Source organism: Xyrauchen texanus, chromosome 17, assembly GCF_025860055.1.
Source record: "Xyrauchen texanus isolate HMW12.3.18 chromosome 17, RBS_HiC_50CHRs, whole genome shotgun sequence".
NCBI classification, from domain to species: domain Eukaryota; kingdom Metazoa; phylum Chordata; class Actinopteri; order Cypriniformes; family Catostomidae; genus Xyrauchen; species Xyrauchen texanus.
The window spans coordinates 2,281,851-2,305,555 of NC_068292.1; the positions used below are offsets into that span (position 1 = coordinate 2,281,851).

At 39.0% G+C, this 23,705-nt stretch overlaps 1 protein-coding gene across 1 annotated transcript in view; it reads right to left on the bottom strand.

Moving 5' to 3' along the window:
- Positions 1-23,705, bottom strand: part of LOC127657569 (plectin-like) — a 101,900-nt gene that overhangs the window by 9,420 nt on the left and 68,775 nt on the right. Inside the window, exons 21-32 of the mRNA XM_052146426.1 lie at positions 23,258-23,410; positions 23,018-23,172; positions 22,564-22,690; positions 21,016-21,199; positions 11,567-11,724; positions 11,264-11,439; positions 10,943-11,081; positions 8,351-8,707; positions 8,178-8,261; positions 7,990-8,094; positions 6,223-6,321; positions 248-3,601 (exon numbers count right to left, since the gene is read on the bottom strand). Coding sequence (XP_052002386.1) covers positions 248-3,601; positions 6,223-6,321; positions 7,990-8,094; positions 8,178-8,261; positions 8,351-8,707; positions 10,943-11,081; positions 11,264-11,439; positions 11,567-11,724; positions 21,016-21,199; positions 22,564-22,690; positions 23,018-23,172; positions 23,258-23,410 — 5,091 coding nt within the window. The remainder of the gene's footprint in view (positions 1-247; positions 3,602-6,222; positions 6,322-7,989; positions 8,095-8,177; positions 8,262-8,350; positions 8,708-10,942; positions 11,082-11,263; positions 11,440-11,566; positions 11,725-21,015; positions 21,200-22,563; positions 22,691-23,017; positions 23,173-23,257; positions 23,411-23,705) is intronic.

Consider the following 23,705-nt stretch of genomic DNA (forward strand, 5'->3'; position numbering starts at 1 on the left):
ATGTTGATGAAAATAAACACATCCAGACTGAACAATTTAATTTAAACAAGTAAATATCTATTTTAGTGGAGTGGACACTGATTTGAACATATTAGAAAAAAAGGAATAAACTGAACTATAATTCAAGGGAAACTGAAAGTGGCAAGTGAAGGGTTTTCTTGACATGGTAATCAAAGCAATGTTAGTTTTCAGAAAGGGGGTTAACAATGACATAAGCAGCAAATGTATACAATCTTTCACACAATACCTCTTTGGACTTTTTCTGTAAATCTTCAGCCTCTTTTTTTAATTTTGCCTTCTCATTCTCAAGATCAGCAATGGCTTTGCGTAAATCATATGCTTCTTTGTTACTGCTCAACCTCTGTATTTCCAGTTTTTCAACAACTGTCATTTTCTCTTTGGTGGTGAGCTCAGTCTCATGAAGCCGGGCACTAATCTCATCTGCCTGCTTTTTGAATTTCTTGGCTTCCTCTTCAGCTTTGGATTGGGCATCACTGAGCTGTGACACCTGAAGTCTAAGTTTCTCTGCCTCGGCTGTAATCTCCAACTGTCTCCTGCGCTCAGCTTCTAACGATTTTTGGAAGCCCTCCATTTCCTCTTCAAGCCGTTGCTGCATCAACTTTTTGTCTTCAAGCAGCTTTTGTGCTTGCTCTTGAGCAAGGTCTTTTTGTCTCTGTAGCATTTCCGCCTCTGCTCTAAGCTTAGAAGCCTCCTGAATAGCTTGTAACTTTTCTTTAAGCATCTTTTCAGCAAGTGCTCTCTGTTCAGCGAGGTCAGTCTCTGCGATATGCCTCATATGAGCGGCCTCCTGGGCCTCAATGCTGAGTCTGGCAGCCTCTTCAGCAAGCTTTTTCATGTTCTCAGCCTCCTCAGCCAATAATTTTGGAGTATTATCCTTGTCCTTCTGAATAAGACGTTGGTTCTCCTCTTCAATTCTGAGCTTAAGTTTAATAAGCTCCTCCATTTGTATTTTGACTTTGAACAATTCATCTTCTACTTGGGCCTTCTGTTTCACAGCGTCACTGACCTCATCTTTTAGGCGGTGGAGCTCGTCATCAAGGAGAGACTTCTGTTTGTCTGTTTCATCCAAGCGCAGTTTCACTTTAGCAAGCTCTTGCTCAACCTGAGATTTCTGCTTAAGTGTCTGCTCTGCAAGTTTCTTGTGTCTAGCCATCTCTTCATCAGCCAACTGTTTCTGTTTCAGTGCTGCTGCCTCAGCCTGAGCTCTCTTTTCTGCCTCTAGCTCTGCCTCTTTTCTGAGCCTCTCAGCATCCTCCTGGGCTATAGCCTGATTGGCTGCCTCAACCTCGGCAGCCTGCCGCTGACGCTCTGCATCTTCTGCTTGTTGGCGAAGTAGGGCAGCCTCTCTCTCTGCTTTTTCTTTGGCCTTTTCTGCTTCTTGGGCAAGCTTTTTGGCCTTCTCAAACTCCTCCTTGAGCTTTTTCTGCACAAGGATGTCCTCTTTCTGCTGAAAAAGAACGCTTTGGACTTGCTGTTCAGCAGTAATCGCTTTCTCGGCAGCCTCTTTGGCAGCAAGTATTTGCCTCTCAGCCTCTTTATCAGCATCTTCTTTCTGCTTTCTGGCCTCATCAGCTTTTCTTTTTAGACGTTCCACTTCTTCTTGGGCAGCCTGGCGCTGTCGAGCTGCTTCTTGCTCTGCAGTAGTAATCTTTTTCAATTTTTCTTCAGCCTCCCTTCTCCTGTTCTCTTCCTCAAGGGCAAACTTGCGGAACTTCTCGGCTTCCTCCTCAGCTCGCAGTTTGCTTTGTTGGGTTTCCTCTGCAATATTCTTAAGTTTATTCAGTTCAAGCTCCAAATCAAGTTTGCCAGACGAAGCCTTCTCAAAGTTAATTTTCAAGATACAAATTTCCTCTTCAACTATTCGTTTCTGTTTAAGAGTTTCATCCACAATTGATTTCTGTCTTTCTAATTCCATTTCGGAGGTCTTCTTAAGTTGGTCTATCTTCTGCTCAATGTCTTGTTTGTGCTGGCTTGCCTGATCTTCAAGAGCTTTTCTCTGGTAAGCTTCATCATCAGCTTTTCTTCGAAGACGTTCATTTTCTGCTTCTTTCGCTTTAAGTGCTATTTCTGCTTCAGTTTTCAAGCGAGTGGCCTCATTGATGGTGGCAAGTTTTTCTTTGAGAATTCTCTCTGCTTCAGCTCTCTGTCTCGTGGCTTCCTCCTCAGCCACCTGCCTCTGCCTTTTTGCCTCTTCTACAATGGCACGGAGCTTGGCTGCTTCGTCCGCAAGATCCCTCAGTTTAGCAGCTTCAGCTTCCAAGAGCTGTTTACTCTTTTCTGTGGTAGACATGCTATCCTTTTCGGCCTTAGATTTCAGCTGCAAAAGTATGTCCATTTCACTTCTAACTTTGGAAAGCTCATCTTCAAGCTGCTTCCGCTGTTGCTCTGCAGCAATGACCTCATTCTTAAGACGGTACAGTTCATCATCAAGCAGGTATCTCTGCTGCTCTGCATGTTCAAAATCAGCTCTTAAGCGGATCAGCTCATGTTCTGCAGAAAGCTTCTGTTGTGCTGTGCTTTCTGCCAGCTTTCTCTGCCTCTCTAGCTCTTGTTCGGCCATGTCTTTCTGTTTTAGGGCAGACTCCTCAGCTTTGGCCCGCTTCTTGGTCTCACGCTCAGCGTCTTCTTTGTGTTTTTCAGCCTCTTCCTGTGCAAGAGACTTTCTGTGGGCCTCTTCCTCTGCCTGGAGCCTTAGACGAAGGGCTTCATTGGCTTTTTGCCTCCATTTTTCCAGCTCTTTCTCAGCCTCCTCCCTGGCCTTGTCTGCCTCTTCCTGTTGTTTTTTGAGGCTTTCCGCCTCCTCCTGCAGTTGAATGACAGTGCCGTGCTTTTCTCTGAGTGACTCCTCAAGTTTGGATGTCTTCTCTACAAAGGACATACGCTTGCTCTGCATCTCAGCTGCGGCACTTTTCTGAGCAGCATCTTGAGCTAGCTTGATTTGCCTATCTTTTTCAATCTCAGCCTGTTTCATGTGTCTCTCTGCCTCCTCTGCCTGCATCTTAAGTTTCTCAAGGTCATCCAGGGCTTTTTGCTTCTGCCTAGCAGCCTCTCTCTCTGCTTCAGACTTCAGCTTTAACTCTTCCTCCGCCATCCGCTTTTTCTGAGTCTCCTCGTTAACCTGCTTGCGGAGTTTCTCTGCCTCCTCCTGAGCAATTTTGCGAAGTCTCTCTGCCTCTGCAGCTTTGTCCCTTAGCTGCCTCAACTCTTCCTCTGCAGTGGACTTCTGCCTTACTGTGGTTTCCAACTGAATTCTAATAATGCGTATTTCCTCCTCTATTTTGGCCCGGCTCTGCAGAGCCTCGTCCACTTGTTGACTCTTTGATTTGATCTGTTGTTCCGAGAGGTTTTTGAGCTCATGTAGCTCCTGCTGGATATTGTGCTTTTGCCTTTGAGCATCCACTGCAACAACCTCTCGTTTGTTAACCTCCTCTTGCATCATGAGCTTGAGTTCCTGAGCCTCTTGCTCTGCTTTGGCAATGGCCTTGGCACGAGCTTCAGCTAGCTGTTTCTGTTTCTCTAACTCTGCCTGCATCTCAGCCATTTTTTTCCTCTCTTCCTCTTTAAGTTTCTCAGCAGCTTTCTGTATTAGTGGAAGTAAATGGTAAAGAAAATTATGATTAGGATCAAGCATGACAGGCTGTTAGGTGTTATGGTTACTGTATAGCTCAAAGAAAGACAGGTTTAAATGCATACATGACAAATAGTGTTAAGGTAAATTTAGCAAATAATAAAACAAAATGTGCAGTTATTTGAGTTATGGTCACATAATATAATTAATGTATGGAGACACAAGAGATTGCTTAAAAAAACTCCACTCCACTCCACATTCTCACTACATGCGAGGGAGTAGCTCCCGAATGGCAGCTACCTGAAAACTACTAGATGCATTCCAATTAGACCAAAATATTCCAATGTTGCTCTGATAGCAAGGAAAATAAATTAGCCTGATTATTAGCTATAAACTCTTCAAATCTGATTGGATGAAAACTTAGCACTTAATTAAAGGTGATATGTTTTTTGTTTTTTTGGATGTTAAATCACTTTCTACTAACCCCGATTCATATGCAGAGACAACTAAAAGCCATTTGTAGGTGGATACCCCTTAAAAGTGTAAGTACACCGGTTCTTTCACGCTATTAAAACATTGATCTGTGAGCATTTTAGTCAGCCTGACACTGCAATATTGGCACAACCAATGGAAAGAGTTTGGGGCGGGACTACCAGACTACCTCTTTGTCAGACCAATGGAATACGTTGGGAGTTCTTAGGAAAGCTGTTTTTTCTTCTTCTCCCTTTTTCTCCTTAATTTGGAATGCCCAATTCCCTATGAGCCATCCTCGTGGTGGCATAGTGACTCACCTCAATCCAGGTGGCAGAGGACAAATCTCAGTTGCCTCCATGTCTGAGACGTCAATTTGCGCATCTTATCATGTGGCTTGTTTAGCGCGTTGCCGTTGAGACACAGCACGTGTGGAGGCTTCACGCTATTCTCTGCGGCATCCACGCACAACTCACCACGCACCCACTGAGAGCGAACCACATTATAGCGACCACGAGGAGGTTAACCCATGTGACTCTACCCTCCCAAGCAACCGAGTCAATTTGGTTGCTTAGGAGACCTGGCTGGAGTCACTCAGTACGCCTTGGATTTAAACTCACAACTCCAGGGGTGGTAGACAGTCTTTACTCACTGAGCTACCCAGGCAACATAGGAAACCTGTTTGATAATTTATGTTACTTTTAGTGGCACAGAATTTACACACTTCACCTTTAATGCAAACTATACAAGTGTTAAAAAAATCTGTTCATTCTAAGGATATGTTACGAGAGGAAAATTTTATTTATTTGGTGGCTTGACAAAACAGTGAGAAGAACAAGAATTTAATACCAATAGTATTAGCAAATACCTAACAGTTAGCTATCAGTAAGCTGTAATAGTCAGCTTTGGAGAGTAAGCTTTACTGTTAAAGGCAGTGATTCAAATTGACAAGTCTCCATCATGCCCAAAGTGAGGAAAGTTGCAAATAACTTAAAAAAATAAAAAGCAGTAGGAGTCTGATTCTCAAAGATTTGCATATGCAAGAATTATTATATATAAGAATTATCATGAATCATGATGTTATGTTTAGAACAAACTAAATTATTGCATATTCAATAAATGAATACTACTTTAATACAATACTAAACCTACTTGTGTTATGTAGTATGGAGACAATTTAATTTCAACAGTTAAGTAAATGGGTTGTCATGGGCTATGAGAATCAGAAAACCACTATCACATTTAAGGAGAAAGACTAAACAATATAAGCTTAAACATGAGAGGAAATACAGAATGAAGAGGGATATAGCAATATGGATATGTAATTAATAGAGCATTGTGAAAAGTTTTACCTCTTTAGAGCCCAAAAAAGTTCAAGCAATCACCAAGACAAAGCACTGACAAGCAGTTAAGAGAAGCAAAGAAATCAAAGGTTAGGGTTTCAAAGACATAGGGAGAGAAGAGAGAAGTATGTAGGTAATGTGGGCATCATACAACTTGCTTTCGCAAATATGTTTAGGACACTACCTTATTTAATATGTCCTGTTCTGTTAAAATACCTGTATGTACCTCAAATGTACCTCAAACCAATGAATGTATACACTGTATGTATACATACATTTATTTAACAATCCAACCAATGCGTGTGTGTATATATATACATCTCTCTCTCTCTCACTCTCTCTCTCTCTCTATATATATATATATAAATTATTTGTATACTAAATATTTCAAGCTGTTCTATGACATATTTGTAAAGAAAATAACATTTGTAAAAATTCATACTATACATTTCAAAAGAGAACTTCTTAATTTCTAAATGTACAATATAAAAATGTCTTATCATTTAAAATGATTACCTAATGATTGCAAATATTTTTATTTAATTGATGTTTTAATCAAGACAATAAGGAGATCTTTAAACAATTAAATAACCTTGGATTTAAGTGATTCCACTTTTCCAAGTGGGAAAATTACATCACAATCTGCCTGTCACTTATTTCTGAAATACTTGCAGCTATTTGTTTCAAAATTACTCTAGTCAACCATACATTAAGTATATGTAAGTAAATGTTTCTTTGATGAATGGTGGGTTGGGTTGGTTAATGTTAGTGTGTTGAATTAGTTTGGTATGATTAGGGACCTATGATGATGTCACGCACCTCCTCATCCTCTAAGCGGCCCTGCGTGTCTTTGATGAACTTGATGTATTGACTAGTCAGCGTCATTAGTTCACTGTAGCGAGTTCTCAGAGTTACATACTAGGAGGGAAAAAACACAACATTTTCATTTTGAAAGATTATCATTCAGATGATTTCAGCTTCTAGATTCAATGGATAGAATTACTATTTACTACACTTTACTATTATACTATTTTTTTATAAAATATTATACATTGAAAATCATAAAAAAGGGAAGAGTATGACAATGACACATAAGAGTGAATTATTAAATAATGCACATGTAAAACATTTTGCTGGGGCCTGTACCATAAAGCCGGTTTTGGTGGCTAGCCAGGTAAGTTTCAGTTTAGTATGTGTTAACCCTGGGCTTTAGGTACCATGAAGGTGGGTCGGCTTTTACTGGTGTTCATCGCCATAGTAACTTAAGCTACATGGCTAACCGGCTCCATAGCAGGTTTTGCTCTGGATAACAGATAGCAAATAGATACTGAACCAATCAGCTGTGAGTAAAGTGATGCAATGAAGTCACTCCCCATCTCATTTAAGTGCACTTTACACAAAACTCTTTATGATAAATGATTTATTGGAGAGTCTAAATATAAATTTACGGCAGTCTTTTATTTGATTTAAATACACTATAATTGTTGTTCATTTACCTACTCGCCATACAAATAAAATATCTATGAAAATATAAACATACATTTTATATTAGGGTTTCTATAAAAGAGCTAGTAAGATGGCTTAAAATAATGCCAGCCAATAATAATCCATTTTAAAATATTTAAAGCTTAATCACTCTACAAGATGGCTATAAAAAGGGATGAATGCCTCGCAAACTCCTTTGTTTAATCGACTAGAGTACACGTAAACATACAGTATTTCATATGATAAAATAATATTTCAAAATAAGCGGTAAACAAAATACATCTTAAAAAACAACAAATTTGTCTTAACTAATTATTGTATACAGTATTCCAAGTGTACACTTTTTATTTATTCAACAGCCTATATTAAGATAATTGTAATAGTATTAAATGATGTTAAGCTAAAATATTTTTTAAACGAATATAAAAACGTTTATATTTTAAATGAATTTTAAGCTTTTAAAATGAATAAGCCTGTGTGTTTTTGTTGTGGATCTATATGAATTCACTTGTTTTATATTTTCATCCCATTCAGAATTTGTTTCCAGCAGTCCTCTTGAGCTCTCGCAGCAGCCGATGTGTTTCATCTCGCTGTGTAAATGTCTTTAATTTCTTCATAATTGTACAGTGATCCTTGTGCTGTGTAAATCACGTGATTTAATGCATCATGATTTCATGGTGATCTTGTGCAGTGTAAATGCTTTTTAAGTTTTCATATTTTTATAAAAAAAAAATTGTGCTGTTTAAATGTATTTAAATTCTTCATATTTTCATAATGATGACAGCAGACAGGTTAATCCCGCCGACTCTCTCACGAGAAGTAAATCTGAATCGCGCTCTTTCTCTCCATGTTCCACACAATTGGCTGTTTGCTGCAAATGTCACTCATTCATGTGCATGAGCGTGTGAACGAATTTTAAACTCAGGATCAAAGCCTGAGTTGTCATAGAAAGTTGATATTCAGCATCATGGTACGAATTAAGCATGTTTGGATGGATTTGGTTTTTTCAACTCAAAACCAATCTTGGAACCCTGAATAAGTTCAACTAGCTTCTTGGTACAGGCCCCCAGAGGGGTCTAAGATCTATGACCATTTTCTAACCTCCTGAATGATGTTATCTGAGGCAGACTCCATCTTGGTTTTCTTCAAAGGGGATGTCAAAGGTTCTACCTGGGCTTTATAAGCAACCAACTGCAGTTCATAATCCTGAAAAAAATCAATGACTGGTTAAAACAAAACAAAACAAAACAAAACAAAACAGACAATCTCTATGAATCAGTCGCTCTTACCTTGATGGTATCAATGTAAGCTTTGGCATATTTTTGACACTCATCAACTTTATCTTTGTTTTTCTCAATCTCTTCTAGAAGTTTCTGTGGGAAAAAGGAAAAAGCATGATATACTTCATTTGTACTTCGTACTACTTCAAGGAATTACACTTTTTTTTAAAGCCTATTAGGACCTTCTCCTGGGCTAGTTGTTCTTTCAGTGTCTTGCTGTCAATGATCGGCACTGCCTGGATCTTCTCCTGCCGCTGTTTGGCATCTGCGATCCAGCAGATGAGCCAGTCGTAGCTCTCACGGTAGTAGCCTTGCTGACGGCCCAGCTGCTCCAGCTCACGTTGACGGAGACCAATCTGAGCGAAGACGGCACGCCAGCGGTCCTGCAGGCTGCCCAGCAGCTGTCTGTAGTGGTCCAGTTCAGTGTCCCGCTCAATGTGAATCTGCACCATACGCTGGCTGACCGCTGTGGCCTTGGATATCTCTCCCTCCATCCCGTCAAACACTGGCTGCTGGGTTTCTGCCTCAGCTTGCATTTTCTATAAAGGTGAAGAAATTTACAAGTTTTCTGTTGAGTCCTAAAATAAAATTCAATTCAATAAAATTTTATTTGTATAGCGCCTTTCACAACACACATCGTTTCAAAGCAGCTTTACAGAAGATCAGCATTAAAGTCCCCGTGAACCGGAAGTTGCAAACGACTTTTCTCCATTGTTGTGACGTATTTCCGAGAGAAACGGAATACTAAATGAGGCAAAATAGTGTCCGTGGCTTTTTTTTTCCAACTAGCACCTGATTGGATCTAAAAAAGTAGGTGTTTCATTCAGAAATGGAGGCAGATCTTAACGCAAGTTTACAATCGGTTGTTGAGGATTACTCGCCGCCTGAAACACCGCCAGCAGTCCCCTTCCAGCAGCAGGAGGAGGAGGAAGATGAAGAAGAACAGGAACACACGGAGGATAATTTCGTCACGGGGGGAATCAGACCTTACATGTGTGAGCCGTTACATGCGGAGAGTTCGAATGGTAAAAAGTGTTCCGTGAGTGTCACAACCAAAAATGCACCTCCTCGCCATCTCTCCTTTCACACGCTGTCAATGCTCGCAAACACACAGGCAGCCTGTCTACTGTCAGTTGGAGGGGCGTGGTTACGGATGTTAAGGAGACACCTAAACCGTCAAACCTACGTCATCAGGCCAGGTCCTCCAATGCAGAGGCGCGGGGAATTTTCAGATTTTGATTAAAGATTACGAAGCCAAAAAATGTTTTTGTGTGGATTGACTTGCATGGATGAATTGTTCACCACAAAACGATCAATTTAGGCAAACAAAGTAAGTATGGTCAATTTTGAATTCATGGGGACTTTAACAGACGGTAAAAACTGTAATGTCTATAAAGTCGATGAATTGTGTAATTTAGATAAAATACGATTCTTAATCGTGTTTAAAAATAATTAAATAATTATTGTATATATAACCCCATGTTTTAAAATTATTAAACTAAGTGTTAAGGGTCAGTGTTTAAACATCAATTGTGTTTGAACTGTAAGTTTAATGACCAAGTCTTTGAAGTCCATCTTGATTAACTGCAGAAGTTCACATAGATGCAATTGTCCTTGTTAATTGGCTGATGAAGGATTTTGTTGGCAATAGTTAGTCTATGCATTCCATTTCAAGATCACATTCACACACACTTGCCGAAAAGCAGCCATCCTCCATTGCTAGTTATAAAGTGACGATTTGCAACAAAGGCTTGAGCTGTATCAAAGCTAGATATACTTGAAAAATAAAACTTCTATATTAACTGAAATATCTGTGGGAAACACCCTCGCCCCCCTCCCCATCTCTTTACACACACTCCCACACATGTGGACACTTACTCGTGAGCGAAAAACAGAGCTGTCATGTCAGCGCACACCTGCATCTCAGTGCAGTTGAAATCAGTTGTTAAGGTTTACAAAGGAGTAAATGGTGACACTTGCTGCTGCTGAGAAGTGCTTAAACTTAAAAGCGATGTTACATCTGACGAGTGTAACTCTAACTTTTTACTCCAGCATGAGCCTCGCAATCCTTCGTTGCTAGTTCTAAAGTGATGTTTTCAAACTAGCAACTAAGGCTTGAGCTGTATCAAACTAGCAACGGAGGATGTTTGGCATGTGTGTGTGTGAGCGAGAGAGAGGGGGAGGGGTAGCGCCAGACTTTCCACTAGAGTTATGTGAGGCTGATTAGGGTGAAATACATAAAAGTTTCACTTATTAGAAGTTATTTTGGATAATAGAAATTGTTGTACTGATCAAGTAGCGGGGGTGCGACTCTATTTTTTGGTCACACCACGAGTCTCAATGTGTGTGTTTGTGTGTATTTATGCGTGTGAGCATGTGTAGGTGCGGGGGAGACGAGGGAGCTTTTCAACCAAAATTGAAATAAATGTAGGATATTACAGACATTATTTGACGTTATAAAATGATTTACTTTAACTAATGTTTTTGTTTTAATTGGTTATTTTGTTGTGGTAGTCTGTAGGGCTCTTTGAAATAATCTGGCAAAGTGATAGGGAACCGTTATGTGGTTAAAACTGGAACTACTTCATAGCTGTGAGTAGCTGTGTGTTTACTTGAAAAATAATTGAACAACTTAAAATGTCCGTCAAACAATCAGAATCAAGCATTCAACATACTCGTGGTAAAAGTAAAAATAATTGAAGAAAGATTGAAGTTTCACCCATTGTTATACAAATGTTTACCCAGTGAACATCCCATATTACATCCCAAGTTACCTTGAGCTCAGAACAGTAGTTCTTGACTTCCTGGACATTTTTAGGAACTGTGTGAACATCACGGAGGTGATTCTCATATTTCTTCAGAACCTCTTCTGCCCCTTTTGTGTTCCGGATCACAAATTCTATTGTCTTAAGCCTATAGAGGGAAGAAAATCCTTGATCTTATCTTAGGCCAAAAGAAAGTTTACTTGTAAAGGATAAGCATATTAATTGAACACAAAACATAAATGAAAAGCTGTGTCCTTGACACTGCCATTCTGAATAGTGGATCTGTTACGCTAAAGACACAAATACAGCGTAGATGAAAGTGAGTTTTACTTCTCCAGGTACACAGAGGACAGGTTATAGGTTTGGTCCATCTTCTGCAGGGTGATGTCCAGCTCTGAACGCAGGACTGGAGTGCTGGTCTGCTCTGGAGATGCCAGGAGCTCCTCAGTTTTCTGAGACACTTTATCCAGGGTCTTCTTTATTCCTTCCAGCTCAATGTGCACTTTCTGTTTGAGACAGCGACACAAAATCTCATCAAATATAAATCTTCTTATATTTGTCTTATCTCAGAAACTCTGGATAAGACAAATATAAGAAAAGGGGGAGACGGAGATGGTGAGATTTCAGTCGTACCTTCTGTTCAGCAGTCTTCTGGATGCAGTCTTTGAGTGGATCTTTTTCCACAGGTTGTCGGATTCGGGCCACCGTGCGAGACTCACAGCCTTCGATCTGCAGACGCAGGTCTCTGATCTGAGTGATGTATGTCTTACATATTGACTCATCCTGTTCACCTGTGAAGAGAAGAGAATTGTGACTACAGTTTTATCAACAATACAGGAGGAAATACGACAGTTTATGGTAAACAAATTAATAAATAACTTTATTTCAAAGCGCTTTACACTGCGTCTCATTCAAACACACATTCACACACCAATGACAGCAGAGCTGCCATGCAAGGTGCTAGCCTGCCATTGGGAGCAACTTGGAGTTCAGTGTCTTGCCCAAGGACACTTCGGCATGTGAAGTCGTGTGGGCCGGGAATCGAAAACCAACCCTGCGATTAGTGGCCAACCCGCTCTACCACCTGATAGTGGGTGAATCTCATGAAAACATGCCCAGGTCACATGTCACCACAAAAGAGAAAAATAAGAAATGCTATTTTGCACAAGGAAAATTAAGCCTAGCTTTAAGACCATTAACCGTGACCATATTTCTGCAGTGTAATGCATCCCGACATTTTGTTATGACATTTTGTAATTCTATGGAATGATATTCATCTCATTTTTATTAATGAATGCACACACAATTATACATGTACCGTAATTTCCGGACTATTGAGCGCACCTGAATATAAGCCGCACCCACTGATTTTTACAAAAAATATGATTTTGAACATAAATAAGCCGCACCTGTCTATAAGCCGCAGGTGCCTACCGGTACATTGAAACAAATGAACTTTACGCAGGCTTTAACGAAACACGGTGTGGCAGCGGGGGCGTGGTCAAGCGCCCGTCCGGAGAGAAAAGCGGTAAGGCGCTTACACCTGAGCTAAATTATGTCTAACACCGGTGTCTAATTTCAGTAAGCATGGGGAGAGCGGCATAAAAAGGCAGCAGCCACAGAGCTGAGAGAGTGACACATGTCAGTCTAGTGTTGGCGCATAGAAGAATTGAGAAACTTTATAAAATTGATTGTAAACATTGCTGTGGCCATTAAAAGCCTTACCTGGAACGTCAAGTGCCCTCCTGAAAACTGTCACACTGGTGCCCGTGTGACAGTTTTCCCAAGAAGGACACGCGAAGCAGGGCACTTGAAATTAGACACCGGTGTTAGACATAATTTAGCGCAGGTGTAAGTGCCCTTACAGCTTTTCTCTCCCGGACGGGCGCTTGACCAGGCCCCCGCTGCCACACACGGCTTGTAATAAAACATTTGCAGTAAACAGTAGCCTACCAAGAAAGTCATTGGTCATTATCTTCCTCGTCCTGTGCACTGAAACCACTGAAGTCATCTCCTTCGGTGTCGGAGTTGAATAGCCTCAGAATAGCCTCAGCTTTAGTTTAGAGTCAATTCCTCACGCTGCTGTTTCCAGCGTCTTATCATCGACTCATTAAGACCAAGCTCCCGTGCAGCAGCTCTATTTCCTTTTCAACAGCCAGATCAATCGTCTTCAACTTGAAAGCAGCATCATATGCGTTTCTCCATGTCTTTGCCATGGTGAGGGTGACACAATTACTACCGTAATCAGAATGATGGGAAGTTTGAGCGCGCTCGATTTAATCTAAACAGTAAACAAAAAAAGTTGTTTTGACCTTAACCCGTTCGGCAATTTCATTGGTCTAATGAAAGCTTCACGCTGCCAAAAAACTGAGCACGTCACAGAATGTTTTTTTTTTTTTTTTAATAAAATTTGAAAGCGGGAAAAATCCATATATTAGCCGCGTCATTGTATAAGCCGCGAGGTTCAAAGCGTGGGAAAAAAGTTGCGGCTTATAGTCCGGAAATTACGGTACTAGATACATTTTGTGAATGTATTTTACTAACCACAAACAAATGCCATTTGATTTGAATCTGTGGAATTCGGGATTAAATGATTGTGCAGTGATTTGTACAAATACAGACATGTTTGCTAATAAACATGTTCTGTTCTACATTAATAAATCAAAAATTGCTCATGCAAAAATGAATCCGTGCATTTGTGGATCAGAAGACACGCGTGCATTTATTGACATCTTGTTCGAATCGATCCTGTTCGGTTCAGTTGGATTTTGAGACTTCCTTTTCACAGTTTACAGCATTCCACCCACACATACACACATATACACACACACAACTAACGAACAAGCCAGTGCTCTTCATTAACGTGAACACGATTCGTAAATGGGTGTCACTATACAATGAAACAAATGCTTTTCAACCGGTGTCTGTAGAATTAAGAATTACATAAATGTATAGCAATTTGTACAAATAAAGTCATGTTTGTGAGTAGGCCTATAAATGTTCTGCTTTGTATTAAAGTGTGACAATTTCCGCGTGCAAAAATGAATCTGTGCATTTGTGGATCAGGCGACATGCGTGCATTTATTGATTCCTTGTTCGAGTCGATCCTGTTCGGTTCATTTGGATTTTGAGACTTGTTTTCCGCACTTTCAGCATTGAGGATCCACACGCAACTGAAAGGCAAGGCAGGCAGCTACCACTAGATGGCAGTCGCAGAGAATTACAGAGTTGGCCTGCCCTGGTTTGAGAACAGATGATAATGGACATTGTTCGCATTCTCCCGAAGAACCTTTAAAACATGGATAATACCATTTTAAACCAACAAGCTGGTTGGGTAAGTAACACTAATCTTTTTTTCTTTTTTTTCTTTTATTGCATACTGAAAAGAAGAAAAAAGTAACTTCCTATAGACTAGCAAGTTAAAAACAATGTACATTTGATATATTTGACATATTAATTATATTTTATAAATATTCATTTGATGAGATATTAACAAAAACATGTTGGCTCTTCATTATGTATGTTAGATTATTGTTTAGAGTGCGAGCTGATCAGGGAGGAGAGAATGTTGGCGTGGCTCGTCTGATGTTTTCTGTACGTGGAGAAACTGCAAGAAAAACAAAACTAAGGACACTTGTGACAAATGTCAAAAGGTAGTGTGTGTGATCTACACATGGAAGGTAGAGAGTACATGTGTTGACTGTGAGTAATCGATCCACAAGCGTCAGTGAATGATGTGCGGGGTTTGCCCCCAAAACAACCAGATGCCTTGTTCAAGTGAGCCCACTTGAAATATGACGACAGACATTAGAAGCTTCATTCTAAAACCTCAATAGAAGTTTCGAATGTAAATATGACATGACATTTGGTCCAGTCTAGTATGAACGGTCAGAATGACCACTATGGCCATTCTAGTAGTTCTAGAATTCCAGTAGTTCTCGTGTTAAATGCAAGTACAAGTCTATTGCTTGATTAGTGTCCTTTGGAAGATCAAAGCGTGTCTCAGCCATGACAGTATTACAAATGTCATAGACAGTAATGTCTTTGAAGGCCAAGTTTAAAATATATCTCTATAAATTCATGCGCATCCATGCTCTCAGTCTCTTTGAGTAAATGAATGATGCAATGACACAATCGGAAAAGAGCTATACACACACCGGAAACTGTAACGCGTGCGCACGCGAAAGTCTCTTTGATTTTTTTTTTTTTGCACAGGTCACTTCGGGGGCTCCGACCATTAGGAAGATGCTCGTGGAAATTCTATAACTACTAGAATGGCCATAGCGGTCATTCTGACCGTTCATAATAGACTGTACCAAATGTCATGTCATATTTACATTCGAAACTTCTATTGAGGTTTTAGAATGAAGCTTCTAATGTCTGTCGTCATATTTTATGACGTCATCACCCTAAAAAATGTCAAAATCCTCAAACAAAATCCTCAATTAGAATAAAATAGAATAATATGGATTAAATGGAGCGCCAAGCGAACGCAGATAGTCCAATATGATACAATCTTTTTTTGTAATATATAATAGTGCTAGACTATACAAAAAATATATGTATATTAGCTGCTAGACTGCCCCGGAAGGTGCGTGCCTCGCTTTGTGTCCAGCAAGTTTTCACCACAGTGAAAATGTTTTTGAATGTCTAAACGCCAACAAACATGGATTGAGGCGGAATATTTCGTTAGATAAAAACATGTTGTGAATTTAGGAAATTATTAAATCTATCCTTTTTCAAAACATGTTGACTTTTGGACTTTACAATGCTCTGGAGTTATTGGAAATGTTTGGACAACACGAATTGGAAACAATCCTATGCAGCCACCACTGGAATCGAAATCCATGAATAAATTAATCTGTTATATTAATAATAAACACCAGGACACGAAATTTAAATTCTAATGAATGTGAAAATGTATTAGTTCATCGAAAATCACAGAACTTGCTATTGTAGCTGATTACAGATGCAACTTTGATTATTTATATTAAATTATTCTCTTTGTAAAATAAAAACTCTTTTAGCTTATAAAAACATCACCAAAGTGTATTTCAATGCATAGTAAAAACCTTAGACATGTTTTAAACACATATAGGCCAAACCCAAAATGGCCAAAACAGTTAATAAAGAATATGAACATTCGCTAAACTGTGGGAAAACTGATTTAGAAAGCAATATTTGTTTTACTGTGAGCAAAAATATCATGCTGTAAAACTATAATGAAAATAATATGCTATAAAATCATTATGAACGAATTCTCCTAAAAGTGGGCTCACTTGAACAAGGCATCTGGCTGTTTTGGGGGCAAACCCCGCACATCATTCACTGACGCTTGTGGATCGATTACTCACAGTCAACACATGTACTCTCTACCTTCCATGTGTAGATCCCACACACTACCTTTTGACATTTGTCACAAGTGTCCTTAGTTTTGTTTTTCTTGCAGTTTCTCCATGTACAGAAAACATCAGACGAGCCACGCCAACATTCTCTCCTCCCTGATCAGCTCGCACTCTAAACAATAATCTAACATACATAATGAAGAGCCAACATGTTTTTGTTAATATCTCATCAAATGAATATTTATAAAATGTAATTAATATGTCAAATATATCAAATGTACATTGTTTTTAACTTGCTAGTCTATAGGAAGTTACTTTTTTTTCTTCTTTTCAGTATGCAATAAAAGAAAAAAAAGAAAAAAAGATTAGTGTTACTTACCCAACCAGCTTGTTGGTTTAAAATGGTATTATCCATGTTTTAAAGGTTCTTCGGGAGAATGCGAACAATGTCCATTATCATCTGTTCTCAAACCAGGGCAGGCCAACTCTGTAATTCTCTGCGACTGCCATCTAGTGGTAGCTGCCTGCCTTGCCTTTCAGTTGCGTGTGGATCCTCAATGCTGAAAGTGCGGAAAACAAGTCTCAAAATCCAAATGAACCGAACAGGATCGACTCGAACAAGGACTAAATAAATGCACGCATGTCGCCTGATCCACAAATGCACGGATTCATTTTTGCATGAGCAATTTTTGATTTATTAATATAGAACAGAACATGTTTATTAGCAAACATGTCTGTATTTGTACAAATCGCTGCACAATCATTCAATCCCGAATTCCACAGATTCAAATCAAATGGCATTTGTTTGTGGTTAGTAAAATACATTCACAAAATGTATCTAGTACATGTATAATTGTGTGTGCATTCATTAATAATAATGAGATGAATATCATTCCATAGAATTCCTATTATTCTCAATGGTAATTCACAATAGATTCTTATTACTGTAATACAGTAGGCTACTAAAAAAATAAAATACAAAATAAAATGTAATAAAAAAATGTTTTATGTGAGTAGTAAAAATGTAAGACAATTTAAAATAAATAAATTTAAAGGTAAAATAAATACTAACATGATCAGCCCTCTACATTGCGAGTAATTCACTCACATACAGGTGAAACTCGAAAAATTAGAATATCGTGCAAAAGTTCATTAATTTCAGTAATTCAACTTAAAAGGTGAAACTAATATATTATATAGACTCATTACAAGCAAAGTAAGATATTTCAAGCCTTTATTTGATATAATTTTGATGATTATGGCTTACAGCTTATGAAAACCCCAAATTCAGAATCTCAGAAAATTAGAATATTGTGAAAAGGTTCAGTATTGTAGGCTCAAAGTGTCACACTCTAATCAGCTAAACACCTGCAAAGGGTTCCTGAGCCTTTAAATGGTCTCTCAGTCTGGTTCAGTTGAATTCACAATCATGGGGAAGACTGCAGACCTGACAGTTGTGCAGAAAACCATCATTGACACCCTCCACAAGGAGGGAAAGCCTCAAAAGGTAATTGCAAAAGAAGTTGGATGTTCTCAAAGTGCTGTATCAAAGCACATTAATAGAAAGTTAAGTGGAAGGGAAAAGTGTGGAAGAAAAAGGTGCACAAGCAGCAGGGATGACCGTAGCCTGGAGAGGATTGTCAGGAAAAGGCCATTCAAATGTGTGGGGAGCTTCACAAGGAGTGGACTGAGGCTGGAGTTACTGCATCAAGAGCCACCACACACAGACGGGTCCTGGACATGGGCTTCAAATGTCAAACGTCTTACCTGGGCTAAAGAAAACAAGAACTGGTCTGTTGCTCAGTGGTCCAAAGTCCTCTTTTCTGATGAGAGCAAATTTTGCATCTCATTTGGAAACCAAGGTCCCAGAGTCTGGAGGAAGAATGGAGAGGCACACAATCCAAGATGCTTGAAGTCCAGTGTGAAGTTTCCACAGTCTGTGTTGGTTTGGGGAGCCATGTCATCGGCTGGTGTTGGTCCACTGTGCTTTATTAAGTCCAGAGTCAACGCAGCCGTCTACCGGGACATTTTAGAGCACTTCATGCTTCCTTCAGCAGACAAGCTTTATGGAGATGCTGACTTCATTTTCCAGCAGGACTTGGCACCTGCCCACACTGCCAAAAGTACCAAAACCTGGTTCAATGACCATGGTATTACTGTGCTTGATTGGCCAGCAAACTCGCCTGACCTGAACCCCATAGAGAATCTATGGGGCATTGCCAAGAGAAAGATGAGAGACATGAGACCAAACAATGCAGAAGAGCTGAAGGCCGCTATTGAAGCATCTTGGTCTTCCATAACACCTCAGCAGTGCCACAGGCTGATAGCATCCATGCCACACCACATTGAGGCAGTAATTAATGCAAAAGGGGCCAAAACCCAGTACTGAGTACATATGCATGATTATACTTTTCAGAGGGCCAACATTTCTGTATTTAAAATCCTTTTTTTTTATTGATTTCATGTAATATTCTAATTTTCTGAGATTCTGAATTTGGGGTTTTCATAAGCTGTAAGCCATAATCATCAAAATTATATCAAATAAAGGCTTGAAATATCTTACTTTGCTTGTAATGAGTCTATATAATATATTAGTTTCACCTTTTAAGTTGAATTACTGAAATTAATGAACTTTTGCACGATATTCTAATTTTTCGAGTTTCACCTGTATGCGAGTTAATGTCGCACTATGTGACCAAACAAATGTCTGTTTTTAGCCACTGGCAAGTAAATATTAACACTTCACTCACCAGTGATAGTGTAGTATGGAAGCACCGAGGCCCTAATGAATAAAAAGCAGTTGATTAAGAAGCTGGATTCAGCCTCGTCTTTCCCTGCATTTTGTCTGAGGAAAAAGCTCTTGTGTCTCATTCAGCTGAACTCGGAGCACCTCAGAGAACCGCACCGCTGACATCACAGGAGCAGCTCTCTTGAGAGCGCGTGAAGATGAACCACTCCTCAAGCGCTCTGATGTGCACGCCGGCTACAGAGACTTGCGCCAAACTCCCGCGAAAATTAACAAGGTATAAACTTATTCATTTTGTGAACGCAAAGCGCTTCAGTTTCACTATGTCAAATATCCGTGGTCATTGTGGGTTTATTCACACACTGTTAATAACAGGCAGTGATGTCTACTCTATTTCTGTGGAGATAACATCCAAGAAACAGAATCTCGAAGTCTTCCTCCATGAGAAATAAGGGCTTGTGAGTTAATCAGAGAGCCTTAAAATAATGTGTGAAAGTGAAGAATTTAAGGCAGAAATATTTTACTATTGCATAATATAATATAATATAATATAATATAATATAATATAATATAATATAATATAATATAATATAATATAATATAATAGCTAAACAGGTTGGCTGGGTTACAAAAGAAGCAAAAGAAAACAAAACATTGAAAAAGTCCAATGGATCAAAAGTAAATCGGACAAATAAGAGAGATATATTTTAGTTATTTAGACATATTTTGATAATTAAATATATAAATGTTATTTAAATTATTTTAAAATTGATACTTTTTTATTTGACTGTCCTTCATATGTTTTTGAAGCCTGAAAAGGAAATCATATACCCTTATTTTATTATATGACCCAAAATAAATGTGTATAAATGACTTTGTTGTGTGCATGAAGCACACAAAGCGAGTTTGTATGGTAATTAATCGTCATATTCGTGAAACACCTCAAACAGGCAATTCATTGTCTGCAAAATTTCACAATCGTAATTTTCATTATTAGGTTCCACCTTGTGAATTGTTTTGTTAATAATATGTATGAAATTTCAAAGAGTGAAAACAGCTTGTCTCATTAGTAAAAATATCAAAAAAAATTATATAATGTGAATTTTTTTTTATTTTTAAAAAGCTAAATTGTGATTAAAATCATAAAGCAAAATTAAATAAAAAATTACAATATACTATATTGTGTGAATATATATATATATGAAGAGGCCCCCTCACTCAGTTTGCTTTATATATTTTTGTAGTTCATTATGCTTACATGTCATCAAACGTCTGGCGAGTAAAAACTAAAATTTACCAGCCAATGACGATTCTCTCTCCAACATGATCGCAGAGGGTTGATGATGTAGAAATACTTAACAATTTAAATATAAGTTTTATCATTTTGTAGTAATAACATTGATATTTTTTTCAGAATGAGATCATTTTCTTTATGCAAACTATAATTTCATATTAATTTCTATAAGAAAGACACTTATATTAACTTTCCACACCGGCACCTGATTCTGAAATGACATCAGCAGTAGTCTACCAAGGATGTGTGTTTTTCCTCTGTAGTGTTGAGAGCTATACCAAAAATCAGTCACAGATAATAAAAAATAAATCCTATAATAAATGAATAAATGATAACAGATGACCTAAAACATAACAAAGACTACTAGACACAAATAAACAAAAGAAAAACATGCTCACTCCGTAGAGATGCACAGTTAGCTAAAGCACAGAAATCAAATACCGACAAAAGCAGACATAGCGAGCTGAAGTTTTAAAACATTTTAAGCAGCTTTTAACTGTTGCTCATCACCGCCTGCAGAGCATCACTTTATGACTCACCTTGTGATCTGAAAACTGCTCCTGTAACGTGAATTTAACAGTTACCCAACATCTGTTAAAATGCCAACCTCAATTTCAAAAGATTTTCTTGCTACCTGATGTGAACAATGGGCTTCGTCGGGCGGGGGATATATTTGTTGCAGGGGTAAAGTCTGTACCTTTCTCCAGGGAGCGGTGCAGGTTGTCGAAATGCTGAGTTGTCTCATTGTAGTCCCTCTCGATCTGCATGAGATAGTTTGAATCGAAGAGTTTTGATTCTCGACTATCTTTGAGGAAGTCTTGATAATGAAGCTGCAGGTTCCTCAAAATCAGTTTGTACTCATCCAGTTTCATTGTCTTGAACTGAAACATAATTATATCAAAAGCAAATCATGAACAACCAGGGCAAATATATCCAGGGCATAAGTCCTGCGTTTATGTTCAAAACGATTATATTTTATCTGTCCTTAAAATAGAAAACTAAATTAAAGGAATTTTCCGGGTTCAATACGAGTTAAGCTCAATCAAGAAAATGAGGGACAAGTACAAATATTTTGTGGTAATCAACATTATGCCACAAATGCTGTCGATGGAGCTTAACTTGTACTGAATCCAGAATATTCCTTTAACTAATCCTAATCATGTAGTAAATCATTATTTTGACCCCTGGAGTCTCGAGTTCGAATCCAGGGTGTGCTGAGTGACTCCAGCCAGGTCTCTTAAGCAACCAAATTGGCCCGGTTGCTAGGGAGGGTAGAGTCACATGGGGTAACCTCCTCATGGTCGCGATTAGTGGTTCTCGCTCTCAATGGGGCACGTTGTAAGTTGTGCGTGGATCGCGGAGAGTAGCATGAGCCTCCACATACTGTGAGTCTCTGCAGGGTCATGCAAAATGAGCCACATGATAAGATGTGTGGATTGACGGTTTCAGAAGCGGAGGCAACTGAGATTCATCCTCCGCCACCCGGATTGAGGTAACCGCACCACCACGAGGACCTACTAAGTAGTGGGAATTGGGCATTCCAAATTGGGAGAAAAGTAAAAAAAAAAAAAAATAAAAAAAAATAATGATTTTGTTTCTTATCTCAGATAAACAAACTGCAGCACAACAGTTCCCAGCCAATTCATTTCCACAAATCTGTTTAGGTGGGCCCTTGAGGTCCCTATAATTCAATTAAGCTATTTTGTTTTGTTTACTGGTTACTGACTGTTTCCTACTATTAAGTTTATATAACTTAACCGTTGCAAACTGAAAATAAAGTTAGCGAGGGTTGCTTTTTATACAGTATTGAAGGAGTTCCAATGTATACTGGATACTTGCTTTCCCATAAAACTCAAAAATAGTAATAATATACATAAGCCTTTCAATCTAAAGGTTTTAAAATCATGAGGAACAAATTCACTCAAATGTGTCTAAACTTTTGTCTGGTAATTCAGAGGCAAATCCATTTTAACGATTTACAATTACATTTATGCATTTGGCAGATGCTTTTATCCAAAGCAACTTACAGTGCACTTATTACAGGGACAATCCCCCCGGAGCAACCTGGAGTTAAGTGTCTTGCTCAAGGACACAATGGTGGTGTCCGTGGGGATCGAACCAGTGACCTTCTGATTAACAGTTATGTGCTTTAGCCCACTACGCCAACACCACTCCCATGATTTGAACTGATGGCTCGATCATTCACTCTCAGATGTATCTAACTGAGTAAAGGCAGGAAACAAACCATAGTGATGTTCCATGAGCGGATAAGCTGGAAGTCTTTCATCAGGTATTGCCAGGACAGCACACTCCTCAAGTCAGTGTGCAGTCTCTGCCACAGAAGAAGTATCTGCTGATGACCCACCTCCAGACTGTGAACAACATACATACAGCATAAATGTAAAAATCTAACATTTCATGTGTTTTAGGTGATTTTGTTTCTACAGGGTATAATTATATACCTAAAGGAAAGATAAATATCCTTCAAAATGTATGACACTTGACCCTTGAGCTGCCTACCTCAACAGCATTTTAAGCCATCATCATCAAGACTTAAAGGCAAAGACTGCATAATGCTGCCTTATAAGATATCTTGTTTCCTAAGGATAACACTTCCTATTTAAATTGGCATTCCTTGTACAAGGACCGGATCTTTTGCTATTTAATCACAGGTTTGGCTATGTGAGACTTTCATTTACCTGGACACACTCTCGACAGCTTCCTTGTTGACGGGCGGCACCAGGAAGCAGACAGACGGTACTGTGGCCTCGTTTCCTGAACGGTTTAGAACCTTCCACTTATACGGTTGAGAGTTATTGATGAGCGCACACTCATCACCTTTGTGCATCACAATCTATTATGAGGGATAAGATTATAAGCATACCGTACAAAGCAAATGGTGCCTAAGGATGACTAACAGTGAATATTTCTATGTCTACCTCCATCTGTTTGAAGTCGCACACAGCCTGAACGGGCAGTTTGCCTTTGAAGGGGGTGGTGGGGTCCCGTGGCTTCAGCTGGATGATGGTTTTGGCTCTCTTGTTTAGGCCAGCGATGTGAGTCTTAAACTCGTTCAGCTGCTCTCTCTCCTCCTGAGAGAAAACAGTCTGGTTAGCTAAAAGCTACAAAGCATTTGACATCTAGATTCCACATCCAGATGAGGACGTTAATTAGCAAATACATCTTTCAGATGAGAAGACATGTCTGTGAGGTTTCTGGCATTTCATCTTTAAAAATATATTCAAGAGTATTGTTTGAGACACCCGATATTCTCTTAGGGTTTTATCAGATTTTTCCAGCTCTACACATCACATGTCAGTTATAAATAGGAGGTTCTTGGCCAGAATAAGCTGCTATGTGGACTTCATACTGACTCAGGTACCTACA